The sequence below is a fragment of the Choristoneura fumiferana genome, chromosome 8 (genome assembly GCF_025370935.1).
Source record: "Choristoneura fumiferana chromosome 8, NRCan_CFum_1, whole genome shotgun sequence".
Lineage (NCBI taxonomy): Eukaryota > Metazoa > Arthropoda > Insecta > Lepidoptera > Tortricidae > Choristoneura > Choristoneura fumiferana.
This window is the reverse complement of record NC_133479.1, coordinates 8,403,439-8,423,683: the sequence shown is the minus strand read 5'-3', so window position 1 is coordinate 8,423,683 and position 20,245 is coordinate 8,403,439. Positions and strand designations below refer to the sequence as shown.

At 38.9% G+C, this 20,245-nt stretch overlaps 2 protein-coding genes across 6 annotated transcripts; one reads left to right on the top strand and one right to left on the bottom strand.

Moving 5' to 3' along the window:
- Positions 1 to 254: 254 nt before the first annotated feature.
- On the top strand, positions 255 to 3,680 carry Pop1 (POP1 ribonuclease P/MRP subunit). Its single transcript, XM_074090996.1, has 4 exons — positions 255 to 1,822; positions 2,057 to 2,418; positions 2,872 to 3,150; positions 3,233 to 3,680. Exons 1-4 carry the CDS (start codon positions 430 to 432, stop codon positions 3,524 to 3,526), a joined length of 2,328 nt encoding a protein of 775 aa, XP_073947097.1. The 5' UTR covers positions 255 to 429; the 3' UTR covers positions 3,527 to 3,680.
- Positions 3,671 to 20,206, bottom strand: LOC141430335 (uncharacterized). 5 transcript variants are annotated; one of them, XM_074090991.1, is made up of 16 exons: positions 20,113 to 20,206; positions 18,617 to 19,399; positions 18,370 to 18,536; positions 18,075 to 18,197; positions 17,869 to 17,998; positions 17,348 to 17,498; positions 16,714 to 16,864; positions 15,146 to 15,342; positions 12,599 to 12,761; positions 11,580 to 11,788; positions 10,569 to 10,649; positions 7,139 to 7,292; positions 5,356 to 5,443; positions 4,734 to 4,851; positions 4,343 to 4,425; positions 3,671 to 4,255 (listed from the first exon to the last, which is right to left on the bottom strand). In XM_074090991.1, exons 2-16 carry the CDS (start codon positions 19,395 to 19,397, stop codon positions 4,116 to 4,118), a joined length of 2,736 nt encoding a protein of 911 aa, XP_073947092.1. In that variant the 5' UTR covers positions 19,398 to 19,399; positions 20,113 to 20,206; the 3' UTR covers positions 3,671 to 4,115. The 5 variants fall into 5 exon arrangements, with proteins under 5 accessions (XP_073947092.1, XP_073947093.1, XP_073947091.1 ...); XM_074090992.1 differs by having other exon boundaries at positions 20,105 to 20,204; XM_074090990.1 differs by having other exon boundaries at positions 19,843 to 20,199.
- Between the last annotated feature and the right edge of the window lie 39 nt (positions 20,207 to 20,245).

Here is a 20,245-nt window from a genome sequence, read left to right as displayed (position 1 = left end):
TTAACCGATAAAATTGTAACAAAACTAGTTTTGTACCCTTTTACTAAAATCTTAAAAAAAAAAAACAGAATTGGATTTACCCGAGTTTGAAGTTAAATGACTCACATGACTTTCTTGGTTTTAAAAAATAATTACATTAGACTTGCGGCTGCATAGGCTGAATTCCTTTTGCCTATCCATGAAAGGATTATTAAATAAATAATGTCACTTTGACAGACCCGTGACAGTGACAGTGACAGCCGAGACGACCCGAGACCCGACTGTTCTTTCTGTCTGTTGTGAGTGCGAAGTGCATGGGATTTGGAGGTTATATGAAATATCTGCACGAATAAATTTTATTACTATTGCAAAAGAAAATGTCGGAAAATTAATGTAGGGTTTGACTAATTCCCTTTTTTTTTCTACTGCATTTCGGAATCGAAACGAACTATGGCAGCACCAGAATTTGATGCCGCTTTGGGCGGCTCAGAGGAGTTACCGTTCTCAGCTAATAGTTTGAAATTTGCTGCTTCTAGAAGTATAGAAATAGCGGCAATGACTGAAAGCATTCTTTGTCCCAGTAAGACTAAACTTATATTTCAAACATTGCCAGTTCATATGCGACGCCGTGTGATGAGCCACAACAGTAAAAGACTGCCTAGAAAATTACGTGAGGGGCATTTGGAACAGTTGAAAAAAAGCGGTTTACCTCCTAAACAAAAGAGGCCGCCCAGGAAGTACCGCAGGCGACCTGCAAATCTATTGGAGGAGTATAATAGAAGACAAAAGCGTAATGTTTGGTTAGAGACTCATATCTGGCATGCAAAGAGATTCCATATGATTGAGCGTTGGGGGCACAGACTCGCTTACGCACCTTGCGATAAAGCATTTAGAATGTGCTATAGAGCCAGCTCAGCACACTGCTTACTGCAGGACATTTCTTACTATACTGCAGTACAAATCACAGGATCAATTGAACTTGTCAAAGAAATGTTTAGTTCAATCACCAATTGTGACTGCGGACTCGGTGTTTGTGCTAAAGCTTATATCACAGGCAAAAGAGAAGGATCAGTACATATGTATAGAGTGAACTCTTTCCCTTTTGGTTATATTGGAAAAGTGAGCTTTATATGGGCCCCCAATGACAGCGGAAATCCTACTTTATGGTTGTTTGTACATCCGTCTCAAATAAAACAGCTAGAATCTGTTTTAACAGACTTGTGTACTGACCCCAATTCAGAAGATCATATTGTTCCTTCCAAGAAACGGAGGACAGATAATAAATATAAAGACAATGTTAAATTTAAAGTATTAGCAGGTACATTTAACAGATTCCGTTTGACAGGACCCAATAGCCATGCAATCTTAACCCGCAGCCTTAAAAGTCTTAGTGACACAGATAGTGCAACAGGATGGCAAACCTGCTTAACTGAGAAAGGTCAAAATTGGTATTTAAAAGAAAAACAACACTACTGGCAGGATATCAGTAAAGCATCTTCACCATCACAACTATCACCAAGGCAAATTGTCGGTTTGATTGTGAAAGACCCTCGGCTTAGCAGACCTTCACTTCGGACTAAAGCAAAATTTGAGAATGGTGACCAAATAACAACACAATCCTTGCTGGATATACCAAATTATGCAGCAGTTTCTCCCTTATGGGACACAAGTTTGCATGAACTTATAAAAAAAAACAGATTAACTAATGGTCAATACATAGCACATGTTTCTAAAACACAGCTAGTTCCAGGAGAAGTGAATGAAAATGACCCTGTACTGCAAAGTGTTCCTATTGTAATTGTACAACGGCCAGGGTCACAAGACCCTAATATAAAAAGAATTGGTAAGTCTATAAAACATAAAACAGTAGGTAAAGAAAACTCAACCATAGGAAGTTGAAAACGGTTCTAATTACAAAAGTTTCCTCATAAGCGCCATCATATCATGTTTTAAATGTTTTGATTGAGTTTAAGATTGTATGTAGTTTTAGAATAGAAGAATTATGATAAGGGCCTAGAATAATTATTATGTAAATACTTGTTTTTAAATTAAATGGTTTTTGACAATTATTTTCCAGGTTATGGATGCGGCTGGGACATAATTATACCCTCTGGCTATGGTATCCAATTCTGGCAAACATTCATAATGTATGGAGCACGATCTGGAGGCTTACGAGAAACAGAGAGCTTAGCTTTTGAAATGGGTGAATATCACTTCGCACCAGATTCTCAAGCTGGTAAGGATGAAGAAAAAAGAATAGAAACAGAGTTAAAAGAGAGATATTTCAGGCTGCCTCCAAGTAAAAGAGTAAATTATAATAAGCTAGGAATCAATAGTCCTTTTATTTGCCAGTGGGAGTTATTGCTACAAGACTGGTGCTCAAGTTCTGTGAATGATTTGTTTGTATTGCGTGATAGGAAACTTTTGGAACAAATGCAGGTAAGGCTTTAAGGGTGCATTCATTCTATTTATTGCATTCATTTAATTCCTTACTGTATAATTACTAGTAATAGAAAAAAATCCGAAAATCATACAGTCAAGTGCAAAGATACTGACACAGCTAAAGTTACAACAATTTGTATACATCAATTTAACATTAAGGTCGTGTATACATATTTTTGTAACTTTGGCCGTGTCGATATCTTTGCACTTGACTGTACACGCGCGCGCGCATACACAGAGACGCATACATGTATGATCACGCTTTTATTTTCGTCAAGTAAATTGTTACACTTTCATTGCTGCAAGAATAGGGAGGGGGGCGCTGCTATCTGCGGCATACTTTCAAACTTTTATTATTATTATAAATAATGCGCTGGCAGCTTATAGCTGATGCGTGCATATCATTATTCACTTGTTTATAATATTAGTATAGATTGTATTTTCATTCAGGTGTGTCTCTCCAAAAAGAAAGACCTCCCTCAATTAGCAAGATCAGAATGCTGCTTAGTTGCTGTGTATATCAAACTGAAGGATAAAGGAAACCTTAAAAAACACTCTTTGATATGTCTGCCCCAACCTGGTGAAATTGCCGCCATTAAGGGATTATTTGAACCCCATCATGAAGATCCTAATGAGAAATTGAGGAAACAGAAACGTTTGGAGCACATTAAAAATATTAGAAGATTGAGAAGAAGAAAAATCAAACAAAGGAAGCATAAGGCAACAAAAGTAAATAAGACTCCTTTTAAACAATGAGAGGCTCAATTAAAATTTCAGGTTTATTTTATGCTTTACTTGTTTATTCTTCCAGAATGGTGTTGTTCATTCGAAATCAAGCAAGGGTCTTTCAGATTACGTCAAGAGTATGCAGGAACTGTGGGTGCCGTCCGGCATAGACAATGTACGCTTCTCGAGCTCAAGAGAAGTCATAGGCTACTTATCCCAGGGAACTTTCAGTTTTTCTGAAGCACGGAGTTGCGGCGTTGGTTTTGTTGCCTATAACGCGTTAAATACGCTACTGAAAAGCGGCCTGAACGAGGTTTTAATCAGGAACACGACGTCGAGAAAGTTTAGACTAGCATCTTTGAATGTTATTTCGACGTAAATGATTTGATGTGATACGCTCGCAATGATAGCTTTGATATTAAAACTACAAATTATCTGACAAAGGTTTAGATTCTTTTGACACGAATCATCATTGACCACAACATTTGTAAGCATGGGTAAAACATAAATAAAAACATAATGATACAAAATAATCAATTTATTCTTCAGCTCATAATGTCCTTACGTAGTCAGCTTTAAACCTACTATATACTAGGTTCCTCAATTCTCCGTTGTGACGAACAAACAACACCAAAATATATATTTCCACTTTTTAATATACTGATAATGTACATGTCAGATTTGAGACCTTATTTCGTATACAATACATAATAAAATAATGTATTTACGTAACTACATTATAAGACCTATAATTGATATATCATTTTGGTTAAGTCAATGAACATCACAAATTCTTAAATGCTTAATCAACTAACGTTTTAGTTATTCGCATGTCTGATTTTAAAACCACACTGGTTTGACGGACCGTTTTATTTACTGTTGCGTCGCGAGTGTTTGTACTGCTCGCCAGGCGGCCGCTTGGCGCACACGCTGGCCACTGGGCGGTGGAATCCTCACACTAGACAGTCTTATATTTTAGATCTCTTCCTAGCTATAGCATCCTCGACTGCTTTAAGTTGTTTGAGAAGCTCCTCTCTCCTAGATACTGTTTTCTTAGCTGGACCCGAATTTACCGGCGACGTAGCTGCTCGCTTTTTGCCTCCGGATTCTATTGAAATAACGAAATAATGTCATTAGAGGATTATTACCATTAATTTACATTTTATTGGCGTTACTTAAGTCAAGAATTGCTTACCTTTATCACTCGTTGATTCTTTTTTACTAGCAACTGTGGTTGACACCGCCGCCGCTAAACCGGCGGTAGACTTTGCATTCAGCCTGAAATATAAAACATCGATTTGTATTTAGTTTATTAAGCGGGCAAGCAAAATGGCTTCTATCATTAACCTTCTCAGAGCGCACTGGCCCTTATCGGCGCTTAACCGCTTGAGCTGTTTAGTACAACTTATGTAAAATCCGGTAACAACAGGTAGTGAAATTGTGGCCGTCTGGCCAGGATCGTCTCCGCACGATCGAACTCTTCAACAGACTCCTCGATTTTGAAACTTGGTACGGAAATGTAGTTTGGATGACAAAGCAAGTACAGTCAGCAAAAATTTGAATCAAATATGTTGTTTTTTATTAACCTGGGCCGCGCAGCCGCGTTGAGAAGCCGTGCATGGCGCGCGCGCCGTGCGCCCGAACTGCCCGATGACGACGATGAGTGGGACTCGCTCTCCGAGTCACTGGACGACGAAGATGATTCTGTACAAACAAATTAAAATAAGATGAACAACTAGAATTGACCTAATGCCAAACAAAGATTTTCTAATAAAACATTTTTGATGTATTTATATCCATGTCAAAGTATTTATATTATAACATATTGACATAAGATTGATTTTACTTGGCCTTTGTAAAAACTTTTTCAATACGTATACTAAAATTCAAGTTCGATCTGAGCATTACAAATGGGTGACAGTTCACTAGCAAACTGCAACACGCGTTTCTCGGTATTACGAACACAAATGGACTAAAAACCTACATGTACATTTACTAGAAGTATTTATTATGCTTTTATTTTTACTATAGAAGTTAACTCAATTTTAAATAGTTTCATTGTTTCATTTAAAAACGTGTGCAAAATTTACCGTTAAATTGCAAATGTTAAAATAAATGTAGTATAGGTGAAGCCAGTCAAAATAATCTGTTCTGTACCAAGTTCAGTTCAGATGATTGACACTAAATTTCCATTTCCATAGAACTTACCAGAACCAGATGACGACGATCTGGAATATCTTTTCCTATCTCTATTGCGGCTAGATGCTTTAGTGCGCCCGTAGGGATCCACTTCATCCTGAAGTGTTAAAACATTTCTTTTATAACATTGTATAACAAATTAGAACATGTAATTTATTCTATGGTGTTATATAACATTTTAATACCAATTTGGAAGCGTTTAAAACATCTAACAAGTTGTAACAAAAGTTATAAAGCATTAGAGAATCTTATCGTGTTTTATTACGTTATATAACATTTATAACAGCCGATGTGAGAGCACCGTTAGGGTACTTAAGGCCAGTCAAAGCTAACTCTCCATCTCCCTGGCGTACAGTCGCTATCAGATATATCGTAGTGCGCGAGATACTCAAATATTACAGAGCAGCATTTTAATTTTGAATAAATTCGTTACAATAGAGATAAAGAATAATTTGTAGAAAAGTCGTTGCCCTTATATGTATATATAACAAATTGCATGTTGTGATATTATTAACATTATCCTAGTGTGAGGTATTTATTAAAATGTAATGCTGCTCCGAAATATACTCAGCGGCACAAAATTTGGCCCACTATATACAAAATTACCTATTTTTGCATACATTTGAGGGCCAGATTTTTTGCCGCTCCGTATATTTAAACACCCTCTCTCGCTATGATACATCTGATGGTGACTTTACATGCCGTTTTACTCTGAAAGTTCACCTCTGAAAATGCTGTTATTTCGGACTGGCCGGTGAGGATTCGACTGGCGAAATATCGCTAGATTGCATTAGTATCGACCGTCTGGTTGACGTTACAGTCTGGCTTGTGATTGGCTTATTTAGTAAATAACCAATCACAGACATGACGCAAATGTCAAAGTTAGAACTGCCAACTACACCCAGTCTATTTAACCGAACTCGCACTCGAACTCGCTTTGCTAACTAGCAAAGCGTTCTCTCTGTTGCACTTTTATATGCAAATGAAAGGGACAAGAAACTGTCAGTGGGCGTCAACAATCGCACGTCGAGGCGGGCTCGGCTTACATGCCGGTTGTTGGAATATTCGTAATATTTCTCGTGATTTTTGTTTGTAGTTAGAGGCACCTCAAATAATTAACTTATTGATAACATGACATCACTGATGTAAGTTTAATACATCAGAGCATAACATTGACATTTCATGTTTATATTAATCATAATTATGCAATTTACGAGCCAGGTAAAAAATATTAACCAAAGATAAGCACTTGAAAGCGTCCGCACCGTACGAGAGACAGATGTTGACTAAATTTTGACAGAAATGTAAACCTATCTTGTGCCTGTGCATCGTGCTTATCGCTGACCAATTACGTGCATTCTCTGTTTTCTAGTACTAGCTCTGTTAAATAGACTGAGTTTAGCCCCTCACAGAAACCCTCAGCTAGCGGTAGTAAAGAATTTCTGACATGTGGAATATCGCTACTATTTAATGGTTAAGGTAAGATTATACCTTATGCCGTGTAGCCGTGTGGCCTAGTGGTTTGACCTATGGCGTCTCAAGCAGAGGATCATGGGTTTAAACCTCGGCTCGCACCTCAGTTGTTCGAAATACATTAAAAAAAATACCACGAGCTTTACGGTGAAGCAAAACATCGTGAGGAAACCTGCGAAGCAATTCAATGGTGTGGGTGAAGTTCCCAATTCGCACTAGGCACGCGTGGGAACTGCGGCCCATGCACTCTCCTTCTAAGAGGAGGCCTGTGCCCAGCAGTGGGACGTATATAGGCTGATGATGATGATATTGATGATACCTTGTGCCTGTGCGAGGCGGGCGGCGGCGGATTGACGGCGAGCTGCCTGGCGGCGGCGGGGGAGGGCGCGCGGCGGCGCGGCGCGGGGGGGTTCATGGCCGTCGCGCGCGCCGACGCCATGCGCCGCTCGCGCACTATCACCGACGGAGACAGCCTGCCCGACACAACAATATTAAGCCCGGTTTCAGACTAGCGTTTTTTCTGCGCGTAGCCGGTCGTTTTTGGCATACGCGCTTACACGCGCGCTGGGTTAAACTGAACGCGCGTGTACGCGCGTACGTACATGTGCAGTTTTGTTTTCTTCAAAACTGCACATGTACGTACGGCGCTTCCAAAAACGAGCTTATAAACGCAAATAAAACGCTAGTCTGAAACAGCCCTAACCATAATATCAACTCCTGTCCTGTTCGGTCGCTAGCACAGAACTAGTAATAAAAGTACCTAAACAGAAATGTTATCATATGTATATTTCTCTTTGCCAGTGAAATATAATCCTTTTTGAAGCAGAATCTCAGCAATAACACATTTTTGAGCAATTAACATCGTTACAGACTTTTTTTTACAGAGTTTTTTTAGCCTAAGCACCACGTGCTTTTTACTCGCGTGATATTTCTATTCCTCTTATGATTAGTTCTGTGGTCGCTAGCAATATCTGATTCAATTGCTCTTTGGCAGTCGGCGATGGGCCGGTTGGTAGAAGATAGGTGAATATAGAGGATTTCAAACGCGAGTGTGAAATCTGATCGAAGTAACACCCGAGTCTAGTCGCAGTACTCGCAGTGTAATAAAATAATCGACACTCCTTATGCTAAGTGTGACAGACAACCCGATCTGTTAGATCTAAGAGTACAAAAGGTAGGTAGTATATTAACGCTAAGGAAATTAATTTCTTCTGCGCTACCATGTCATGTTCACCGCACGAGACGAGAGATCTAAATCAAAAATTCATTGATGCAAGGTTTCGACTTAATAACTAGCCCGTGGGCTTAGATAATGTGAACAAAAAATTTTAATTATTAAATTTACAGACAGAAAGTTTCGCAATTTACGTTTATTTTTAAATCCATCGCTTCAACCACTGCTATCAAAAATTCTTTAGTTTTTTGGTTGCTGTAACGCTTATATATATCTTAGCCCTAAGCTTAGGAGCTAGTTAAGTGTAAAACCAGTTTTATCACAGCGTCCAAAAGCCGTGTTCGGCAAAACCACCAGTACCTATTTGATAACTTCGAGTGTAATCTGATATCCCAATCAATACTAGAACTTATTGCAACTGTTCTTAAATTGGCAACCAAGTTTTTATTTTTTATAATTATGAAGCTGAAAAGTAATCGACCGAAGTAAGCAAGCATGCGTAGTCTTAATAAGAAATATGATTTAATAACCAAACAAAAAAAAAACAATCGGTCTTTCTAATGAAGATGTTTAGACTGTCCTCACCTGTGATTTGGCTAAGTGCATTTAGCATCAGATTTATCGTATCGGAAAAGGCGTCAAGAATATGCGAACACGCTTATAAGTCGGGGAAACCGGGTGTGTAATGTTTGTCATAAGAACGATTAGCGAATTTTCATTTCCCATAACACAAATATCAGACTTTCAATCTGTCGAAATATTGAGAACGTATAAAAACAATATGCATATCATGGCCTACCAACCTCTACAAACTATATTTAATACTAAAAAGCAGCAATAGATGGCACTACCATTAACATTTGTAAATTATAAAATGTGAGTAAGCCGAATTAAGTAGAAATATTGAGATTAAAATAAAGACTAGCATATTTTATAAACACAACTTCACATCAACCTTAATTCAACTCCTTGATTTGAAGATAAGAAACACCACAAATAATTGATTGAGAATACGAAAGTATAGGCTACATGTGGCTACATTTCAGCTATGAGGCTTTCAGTGTTTTGCAATTGTAACGCTAGATTGCGAATAACCCGAATGCGCTTGCTGGGCTTGCCCCGCGCTTGCACACATTCGTCAAAACTATTTAAGAGAAACATGCCATTCTCTTCTAGCGACGTAAATAAGACAGAGACATCTTGCGTTTCTCTACTCGTCTAGGCTCAGTTGGTGAGCTTGTTGGTTGTTGTCAGTGTACCGTATCCTTAGTGTCTCACTAGATGGCAATACGTATCGTGTTATTTGTGTTCTCACTGGTGCCATCTATTGGAAAGTCGAAGGAAAGAAAAATAGCCAGCTATTCAGCCAGTATTGGGGTCATACAAATTGCAGAATTTCTCAAATCATATTAAAGACATTAAAGTACTGTATAATAATCATGCATCATAATAAATAATAATCAAAGTTCATAATAAACAATTTTGATACAAACATCGAGGATAATGATCGAAAAGTATAAACACCTGGCAAAATCCCACCGCAAAGATCATTTGTGAAGCAATATTATATACGCTGCTATAAAAAAAAACCGGCCAAGTGCGAGTCGGACTCGCGCACCGAGGGTTCCGTACAAACCTGTAGGTAGTAACTTTAAAATTATTAAAAAGATTTTTTTTGTATGATGTAACTAAAAATTTACGGTTTTCGCAATTTTTCCTTTATCTGTGCTTCGTTGCTGCGTACCAAATTTCAAGATTCTGAGTTCACGGGAAGTACTCTGTAGGTTTTGATTCCCTTGCGAGTTTCGAAGATTTGCGGCATAAACGGCTGTTTCTTTGATTGCGTTGGCTTAGCAGTTTGATTTTGTTCAGCTCCAAGGGACAGTAGATCTGAGTATATGATATAAATTTGAGCTTGATACCTCCACGCGTTTCTGAGAAAAAGGGTCTTGATAGACGGACGGACAACAAAGTGATCCTATAAGGGTTCCGTTTTTTCCTTTCGAGGTACGGAACCCTAAAAAACCTAGCATCGAAGGCTAAGGCCTTCTGAACCTAACTTATCCGAGTCGCTTCTGCTCCGAACCGTATTGCTCGCTCGCTTCGCTCGTTCGCACAAATCAAATGTTTTTTTTTTGCATTTGGCACGCATGATGTTATACCGTCTAATTATTATTCAATGTTATTATACATTATAATATTTATATGAGTAACTGAATATTTAAAACGAAATTATTTAATATAAGCATTATATTTTATGACTAATGAATGTTATATTATTTAAAGCTTATGCTCGGTAAAAATATGAAATCCGTTTTTATGCTAAATGAGTATTATGATTTTTGAACGTCGTAAAATGATTTTTGAACGTCGTAAAATGAAATTATGCGAAAAGTTCGTATGAAGATTGAAGGGCACCCAGGTAAACCACGTCAAGTATTTTGCATTTCTTGTCCGCACAGATATATCTGACACAGTCTGACAGCATAAGTCTACATGGATCGGACATGGTGTCAACTAGTTGGTAACTAAACATCCCCATAGTTTACTTGTCAGCTCTATAAGTGATACTAACCGTTGTCTAGAAGACGAGGATGCTCTGCGCTTGCGCCGCGCGCCGGGCGACCGCGAGCTGCGAGAGCTGGAATTTGAAGAGCTGCGGAGTCAACGGGACGGGGGGCACACACACACCGACACACGCACACATGCGCGGCCGCCGACGACGGCCATTCACACATTCACGCCGAGAAGCGAGTCCGATGGATACATGCATGTTTTATGTTAATAGAGATGAAAAATCACGAGTTTCAAGGTGAGATTTGTAGGTGGACACCAAAACACCGTCGTTACAGTTATGAAAATGAAACCCATTAGCAGGGGGAAGAGGACAAAGCGGAGGGTGGAAGTTTTTAATTAATAATAATTAACGAAACACTAGAAATTAACATCTTGAATTAAGATAATAGATACGATGGATGTTGGATGTCTTAAAAACTTTAGTAAATAAACTCAATGTAAATTTTTCTTGGATATAATGTGTATTCGATAATCACAGCATGTGCAATTGTGACCATACCACGACCGACTTGATACAAAGCTGTGCTTGTCACAAAAAATAATGGTACCATTTCAATATTGACATTCACATTTCATCATCTGATGCTACACTACAATGAAACGATACTCGTAACACAGGTGACCAACGTTACCAAAAATAAGACGTTACACGATGTTATGCCCGTAACGCAACCCTCAATGAGTTAAAGCAGTAAATAACATGTATAGCGTGGAAGACGCCCCAATAGAGAGGATCCCTTTGGCTTATTACCACTTTCAATCAAACCGATGTTGATTATGCAACATTCATTGTTACCATTTCGCACTTATGAAGTGACAACCAACCGATAATAATTAAATTGTTTACAAACTAATATTTCACAATTAGGGCTGTGTCATAAACATGTGGTCACCCGCATTAAAGCACTAAAAAAACTGTATTAAAACTTTAGGTACCTCTTAAACGCCTCTCACAAGTCGCGAGTTAACTTAGGATCTGTAAGTTATCGTGGGTAGTGTAATGTCGTACCTGGAGGATGAGTATGATTCATCGGAGGATGGGGGTCGGCGGCGGCGGGCCGCGGGCTCGGCGCGCATCCAGGGGTCGGCCCACTCGTCGCCGCGGCCGTCACGCGGGTCCCGGCCCTCCCGGCCCTCCCGCACTTCGCGCGTGCGCCCTTCGCGCCGCTCCACTTCTGCGCGCTGCACTATGACTTCCCGCGACGAACGTACGCGCCGCTGTATTGGCAAATAGTTACAGTAATAGTAATTTCATTACCAAATAGTACATTTTCTTGAGGTGTTCAGGCAGTTGCCTAAGTATAAGAGAAAAGTACCATAGACTTATTACGTCAGATCAGAATAAGAGTCCGCGGTACATATTTTTGAAACGTTGGATACGGGATATGGGGCCTGATTTAGAGTTATGTAAGTTTTGGGGCAATGAATATGAAAAACCCGTAAATCTAAATAACGAAAAAGTTGCCATCTCGTCGAATTTGGATTATTTTTAAACTTTTATTATGAGGGCACTCCCTTGTGAAGGCCCCGGGGGGCTATAGCCCCGGATGCCCTGCCCTAAATCCGGCCCGCCAACCTTACAAATGAAACAATATCTGTCGTTTGCTGCACTGCTTCAGTGCCAGCTACACTTGAAGAGTCTAAAGCTGCGCGTCCACTGTATCGGAATCGGAGCGTACGGAGCGGACAGATTTGTTGCTTTCTATGGTACTGCGTGCACTGGATCGGCATTTCTGTGCCATAGAAATCTATACAAAGCAACAAAATCGTACGCTCCGTAAGACTCGATTCCGATGCAGTGGACGCGCCTTAAGGCTTAAGGTAAGCGTCTAATGATCCGCATCATACGCTTCGGACGTATCGGATTTGTTGCATTGTATAGAAATGTGCGATCCGTACAATGCGGATCAGTGGACGCACTTGTATGACTCTCTATACAAAGAATAATACAATCCGTTTGATGCGATACGTCCGAAGCGTACGATATGGATCAGTGGACGCTTACCTTTAGACTCTTGGGAGTGTTACCTTGTGGAAGGACGGTTCGTCGGGCATTGGGGCCCGTTCGTCGTAGTGCGGCGGACGATCGTACAGTCGTTCTCGCTCAAATGCGCGCTCGCGTTCGAAGAAACGCTCGCGCTCATCCAAAGCCGGCCGCGGAAAGCGACCGCGGTACATTGCGCCGTATGGTCTATAAAAAGAAATTACAATTATCAAAACTGAGGCCATATTATCTAACGTGTGGGCGGTAGCGGTCGTATTCACCGTCTCATTCTACCCACATTCCATAACGTTTGAGAGAAAGAAGTGGTGAAAACGATTGCGATTTCAAGTGCGTTAAACAATTAATATTATGGCCACAGGTTACCTTGTGGCCAGGGCTCGACAATCTTGAATAATTGTTGTTGGATCTAATAGAAAGTTTCGATGTAGTTACAAAATTAAGATTTTTTCCTGACAAGATTTCGTGCCGTTTTCCTGACGCCAAGAAATTTTGGATGTTTTATGCGGTTTATGCTTTATGATCTAGTACTTAGTGTTAATAATTTCTTGTAAATCTGTTTAAAAATATATACCTCGTTGAGTTTCTTGCCGGTTTCTTCTCAACAGAGGTTTTTTCCAAACCCGTGGTTTTTTTTTTTTGACATTCATAAGTGCTTGTTATAGCCTAGATTGAATAAAGATATTTTGACTTTGACTTGACACAACTGGTTTCATGTCAATTTCGTGACAGGACAACTTTTTGAGAAATACTCATAAAATACTATTCTAACAGGCCCAAATATGGCTAGGTTACGTTGTTCTGTCTTGGAGTTAAAGTGGGCTAGCTTACGGCTTTTTCATGATCATATCAGCTCGATGTTACCTACCATACTAAAATAAGAACAAAAATAAAACATTAATCATAATTATAAATAAAAAAAACAGTTACTTTATAAAATAAGAACTGCATGAAAATAAAGTTCAAAGGTTCCACTACACTACATACATGCATCCATATTAATTATTTTAACAAAGAACACCCCTTTTGTGTTATTTATAGTCAGTAGGACTAAGGTTTAAACAAGTGGGATCAGTTTCCGGCTGTCCTAAGATACTTTTCTAATGAGAATCAATAAAATTAATTAAAAAAAATAAAAATTTAAAACCCCCGACACAAAAAAAAACGCCAGCAAAAATAAAAAACCGGCCAAGAGCGTGTCGGACCCACCCAAAATAGGGTTCCGTAGCCATTAGGAAAAAAATAAGTAATATTTTTCTGAGGATTTCGCATTTTAATGAAAATTTGCACTTTAAAGTTTAATATTTTGCAAACAAATCACTGCATCGAAAAATCGTTTTAGAAACCCCCTAATGATTTTAAAAGACCTATCCAACGATACCCCACACTACAAGATTGGATGAGAAAAAAAAACACCCCCACTTTACGTCTAGGGGTGGTACACTAAAAAAAAGTATTTTTATTTTTATTGTACCAATTTGTCGGCATAGTTTACATACATATTCGTGCAAAATTACAGCTTTCTAGCATTGATTGATAGTCCCTGAGCAAAGCCGCGGACGGACGAAATGACAGACAGACAGATAGACAGACATGGCGAAACTATAAGGGTTCCGTTTTTGCCATTTTGGCTCCGGAACCCTAAAAACGCCCGAAAAAAAACGCCGCCAAAAAAGACAACTACAAAGTAAGACGACCGGATGGCTAAGTGGTTAGAGAACCTGACTACGAAGCTTGAGGTCCTGGGTTCGAATCCCGGCCGGGCAGATATTTGTGTGAATAACACGAATGTTTGTTCTCGGGTCTTGGATGTTTAATATGTATATACGTATGTATTTATCTATATAAGTATGTTTATCCGTTGCCTAGTATCCATAGTACAAGCTTTGCTTAGTTTGGGACTAGGTCAATTGGTGTCAAAGTGTCCCATAATATAAAAAAAAAAAAAAAAATATATATATGCACACCTAGCTGTTGCCCGCGACTTCATCTGTGAAGAATTCGTTTATCCCTATCCCGCGGGGACTATGCTGATCTCCCGCAAAATTAGCCTAAGTTAATTTAGTATAAGTACCATCAGCCAAATAAGTGGTCTACCAATTTTTAAACAAGTTCCTTTCAAATTAATATGTCGCTAAAGTCGAACTTTCAAGTTGACAGACACGTCTATTGGCATTATTGTTTTATGACATACAAACGTTTATCAACTTTAGGGTGGTAGACCACATATTTGGCTGATGGTACCATCAGTGAAATAAGTGGTCTACCAATTTTAAAACAAGTTCCTATCAAATTAATATGTCGCTAAAGCCGAACTTTCAAGTTGACAGGCAAGTCTTTAGGCATTATTGTTTTATGACATGCAAACGATTATCAACTCTAGGGTGGTATACCACATATTTGGCTGATGGTACCTAGTACATTTTTTTTTATCTAAGCGTCGTCGGTGTCGGGGGACCGCTAAGGTTAATACTTTAAAAAATACAACATTTTATTATTGTGAGAGGGAGGCAAAGGAGCAAGCGGATGTGGAAAACTATACAACAAAATCATGTTCAAAAACTCTATCTTACCCAGGCCGGAAGAGCTCCGGGTCGCGATGCACGGGCGCGTCGTGGTGGTGCGGCGGCGGCGGCGACGCGCCCACCGCCGCAGCCGCGTACGCCAGCTCTGCGTCGGGGTCGTGCACGACGCCGCCGACCGATAGATGGAGCTTTTTCTCCTCGAAGTCCATGTCTTGCTCTTTGCGCTTGTTGGCTATACGAAGCATCTGGAATGTTCAGTAGATTTTTAACGGTGTTCAGGAGTTGACAAATACCAAGGGCCTACGCTAGCACTAGTAGTAGGAGCGGCGCTAACTGGACGCATCGCGTGCGACAGATTTTACCTGTACCCGGAGGCGTACGCCCGCTCCGTGTATCGGCGCAACCTAAATTGAATTCAATAGGTGAATTCTCACTTAATTGACAAGATTTCATATTTCTAAGACTATAATTTGATTCGTTCTCTGTATTCTGTTTGGAAAGAGAAAAACGCTGACATTTTTAAAATTTCGCTACAACTATTAAGATGTGCTTATTCTAAAAGGGCATAACTCCAAAACTACGACACAATAGATCCATTACTTTTGTCTAGTCTCTTAAAAAAAAGATCACGTAAATCTGACGTAGACGTTGCATAGAGACAATATCAAAATTTTGACAGCTCCTTTTTCTGATGATAAAGGCAAAGGAAACATATTATCTATTCTGTTGTAGTGTTGGCAAATTCAGACATATTTTTTCAATTTTTTGTATTTTTTTTAATATGGAGAAATCAATTACAATTAATATTTTTCCCTGTTCAGGAGGCAAAACTCTTTCGATTCCTGTAGTAATTAACAGATGTTAAAAAAATTAAATCTTGTCAATTACTAAAAGTGTTGTACCTACGGACGGTTTTACCTTTGGATACCATAGTTTATCTTAACAATCAAGAACAAAACGGAAGGAATTATAACCGTTAAGTCTTGCTGCAAATTAGTGCCTCAATAGGCATGTAATAGTACATTACTGCCGAGGCCGGGAAAAAGCAATTCGTCGATGAGTAGAGTTTGGCGCAGGAAGCGTAGCTCAGGCCGTCAATAAATACAAATCCACGAATTACCATTTCCGCTGAGGTATTTATAGTGCTTTACTCCAATAATATTTAATGCGAGGACATAAAGCAAAATTGTTAAAAATATTAAATTAAATGCTTTAAAAGTTGTTTAAAAAGTTGGTTGTTGTTGTGTGAGTTGTTGTTGATACTTCCCGCGATACTTGTTTATTTTTTAAAGTACACGGCACGACTTCATGCAATTTAATTCGAAATAATAAGGTAATTAAAAACAATTGTATTAATTAAAATATCCTATTCTTTCCAAAAATAAAATAAAATCTATAGGTTATTTTTTTTGGTGCATCCCAATTCTAGGTAATGCATCCTGACCTAAATTTAAAGTTAGCAAATTCTAGACCACTACTTATTGATTTTTTTTTGTTTTGAATATTATTGCCAGATACCTAGACAGTTATTATGATGAATCAAATGATACCTCATATTTTAAATAATATCCGACTAGCTGTTTACTTTCTTTTAAATAGTTTATTTTAAGCGTTACCTCTTTAGCGGTACGTAGGCCGCGTTCCCAGGCGGACTCGGGCGGGGCGGCGTCGCGGGGCGGCGCAGCGTACTGCCCGCCGGAAGGCACGCCCCGGACCACGTCGAACATGTTATAGTTCCCTTTGTCCGTCACACCCGGGTGCAGAAATCTGGGAATAAATTAGTACAGGTATAGTACATAATGATTTTTCATAGTATAGATAGTTCGTATTTAACGTTCTCTCTCGAAAATAAAGATAAGAATACCTCATGTCATGTCATGTGTAAGTAACTTTACCGGCTGTCTTACTCTCTCAGGGACACAGCAGTGCATCTGCGTATTTAATTAATTTATAAACATTATTATGGTGATTATTAAATATTCGTTCTTTAGGTAATTACGCTAAATTTACAAATGAGTCAAATTAGGCATCAATTTAAATAAATTCACTATTTTAATTATAGAGAAAGACGTTTGTGGAAGATTGCACCACATTTTAAATTCTTTTCGTTTTAAAGTATTTTTGTCTATAATTTTGGATATATGATTTGATTATTCTTTTATCGTGTGACCTGGTCGCGGTCGTGTGTCGCAGTCGCAGGTCGCAGTCGTCGTCGCCAACATCGATTTGGTCCCCTTTTTGTATTGTTACCTGCAGCTGACGCCCCACGTGCAAGCGCCCCGCGAGAAAAACCGGCAGACCGGCCGAGGTTCCGTCTCCTCAGGCCTACGCTCTGCTTCGTCAGACACTTCGCCTTCCTCTAACGACGAGCCACGGGACACTCGCCGAGGCTTTACCTCTTCTGTTACAAATAAATAAATATATTTTTGAAAGAAGATTTATTAACATAATGGATGTTTGGGCTTTGTACTGAGGCAATTTAAATATACCCTTAATTTAACATTTGTGTGTGATGAACCTACAGAATGCACAGCATCATCTGATAATGAGGTAGAGTACAGACGGCGGCACAGAACTTCAGCTGTCTGTTAGTTAATATACAAAATAAGGTATTGTGCCACATATGTGGTAAGCATAGGCACCGATGGGCATGATGGACTGTCACAACTACAGTCCTATGCTGCCTGCTGTAGACACAATTCTGTCTTATTTCTTTGGGTTATTAGTTATTAATTATTATAATCAGACACAATAGTAATATTGAACATTACCTTTTTCTATTATTTCCCCATCCCCATTTGCCTGTTCTACTGTCTTAGGTTCTACACATTCTCCTTCTTCTGCTTCAAAATCTAATTGCTCCTCACCATCTTCTGTATTGCTAGTCTTTTCTTGTGGAACCTTAAACATGATTAAATGTTAGTGTTTAATTCACAATGCTTGAATATTTTTTTTTTCAAACAGTACAAACACTCACTTTGTCCAGTTTAGGTGTATCTAACTTTGCACTATCTGATTTTGGAGACGACTGTGCACTTTTACCATTCTTACCATTAACATTAATTTCAGTATTCTCAGGGGAGATTGGAGTTGATTTAGGCTGAAAATCACATTAAAGTTGTGTTGAAAAAAAATACAATTCAGAATTTTTAATAGCTCACATGAGCCAACCCAAAAGAACCAAGAAAAAAGAAGCTAATATTCAATATTCACCCAATGTGCCAATAATTGATCCATGATATTTACTATTTATTTATAAAATTTGTATTTACCTTATGTACCTTGGCTTCTTTTGCACTATCTTCTGGTCCAATGGAATCTAAATCTGATACATCTGAAAGGTCCTCATGACTGATATTGAGATCTTTTGCATCAGGTATTTCACTAGTTGTAGACTTACTTCTAGATTTTCTATCCTCTTGGTCAGACTCCATTTCACCTGAAATAATTAGCTGGCATGTTAGCTTTTCAAAGTTCAATTTAACAAACATGTAAATTTCGCCTACTAGTCATTTTTACCTTCTGAAATTTCTTCAGTAGCAGGATCTTTTGCACTTGTTCTCTTATTATAAGAAGAACTCCTACTAGACTGACTAGACTCAGACCTGCTGCGTTCTCGTGACCGTGGGACCATTTTTTGCTCGGCTTTAGTGTGCCTCCTCCACTTCTCTTTAGGACTCCATTCTCGTTTTTTTGGGGACATTGCTACAGAGGACCTTGATGAATTCCTATCAGGGGATGGACTTGAGGGACGGGAGCTGCGATCAAGATTTCTAGAAGGAGATGCCGGTTGTGATGCAGAGTCAGGAGATGGCGGCCGAGAATGGGTGTCTGGTGAGCCTGGATCCGACTTGCGAGAACCACTAGGACTTTGAGGAGTCTTCGGACCCTCACCTCCTGCATGTGGGGTGGAATACTGTTCATTGTTATCTTGAGAGCCAGTTTCACTAGGGGATTTAGGAGCATCTGGTGATTTTGGACCAATTGGTGAAGCTGGTATAGAGTTTTCAGGTGAGTTTATGTCAGAGTGCACACCGCTCAGGTTATCTGGGGATCGAGCTTTATTAGGTGATTGTGATCGGAGTGAGGGGGACTGCGAACGACTTTCTGGTGAAGGTGACCTTGGACCTTCAGATTGTGGGGAAGGTGGTGACTTCCGTGGAGACTGAGGTGGTGATTTAGCATCTTTTTTAGATGATGCACTTGATGATGAGCTCCTTCGACTCCTGGAGCTAGAGCTGCTACTACTTGAGGATGAATGAGCATCTCCGGTTCCATCACGGGAATCTTCAGAGTCCATCCCTGAGAACAGATTTTGACTCATATGAAGATTGATATCTTATCTAATTAAGCCCAACCCAAAAGCATTCCACGAGTTCATGGTTACTGTTAAATAATTACTAGCGGTTCAAAAAATTCAATATTGTACTGTTAGTACACACTTTCTTAAATAAACAAGCAAGTGATATGTAAACAAAAACAATTTTGTTGATAACAATATTCTGAATAATATGAAATCGAAACCAGGCTTAATTTACTGCAATTCGTTATTAGACTGAATTTATTGATTTTATTTCATAAATAGATCTATTGTCTGTACTAGTGTACAAAACAACCTACAAAATGAATGAAATTAATAAAGATTTTTTACTATTCAAATGGTTTGTAACAAAAACGTTGTTGGCTGATGTCAGCAGTTTTAAATGCTACGTTCTGATGTATATTGAAGACACATCCAGCCTTACCTTGCAGATGACGCCTCGACGCAAGATTCGGTGGCACTTTATAACACTTTCCATATTACTAGACTTTTAACTTTTATTTTCACAACACAAACGCAACTTGGGTCTTTCACATGTACTTGTGAACAACTTTAACTTTTTAAGACGATAAACTGATGAAAACTTAGTAAAATCAACACTACTTCAACATGGCTGTGATACAGGAGGAAATATATGAACATAATATAAATAATCACTTTTCAGTAGTTCCGTAGGGTCAACTTACCCCCTTACCTTAACTAGATGGATTAGACGGTAAATTTCTTGATGTAATTATAAATTTATAATTATAAATCCTCTAAAATGCGCCGCAACAAGCTCTCTCGACGAAGTCAAACCAAAGACTAACTTTTTTTTTTCTTCAATG

What these genes read in the sequence shown, in the direction of transcription:
- Pop1 (XM_074090996.1), top strand. Translation starts at nt 430, where the DNA reads ATGGCAGCACCAGAATTTGATGCCGCTTTGGGCGGCTCAGAGGAGTTA. An exon ending in CCCTAATATAAAAAGAATTG is followed by an intron (nt 1,823 to 2,056) that starts GTAAGTCTATAA and finishes ATTATTTTCCAG; the next exon opens with GTTATGGATGCGGCTGGGAC. An exon ending in GGAAGCATAAGGCAACAAAA is followed by an intron (nt 3,151 to 3,232) that starts GTAAATAAGACT and finishes TTATTCTTCCAG; the next exon opens with AATGGTGTTGTTCATTCGAA.
- LOC141430335 (XM_074090991.1), bottom strand. Translation starts at nt 19,397, where the DNA reads ATGGACTCTGAAGATTCCCGTGATGGAACCGGAGATGCTCATTCATCC. An exon ending in CCGGAGCTCTTCCGGCCTGG is followed by an intron (nt 12,762 to 15,145) that starts GTAAGATAGAGT and finishes TTCTTTTTATAG; the next exon opens with ACCATACGGCGCAATGTACC. An exon ending in GAATCATACTCATCCTCCAG is followed by an intron (nt 10,650 to 11,579) that starts GTACGACATTAC and finishes TTGACTCCGCAG; the next exon opens with CTCTTCAAATTCCAGCTCTC.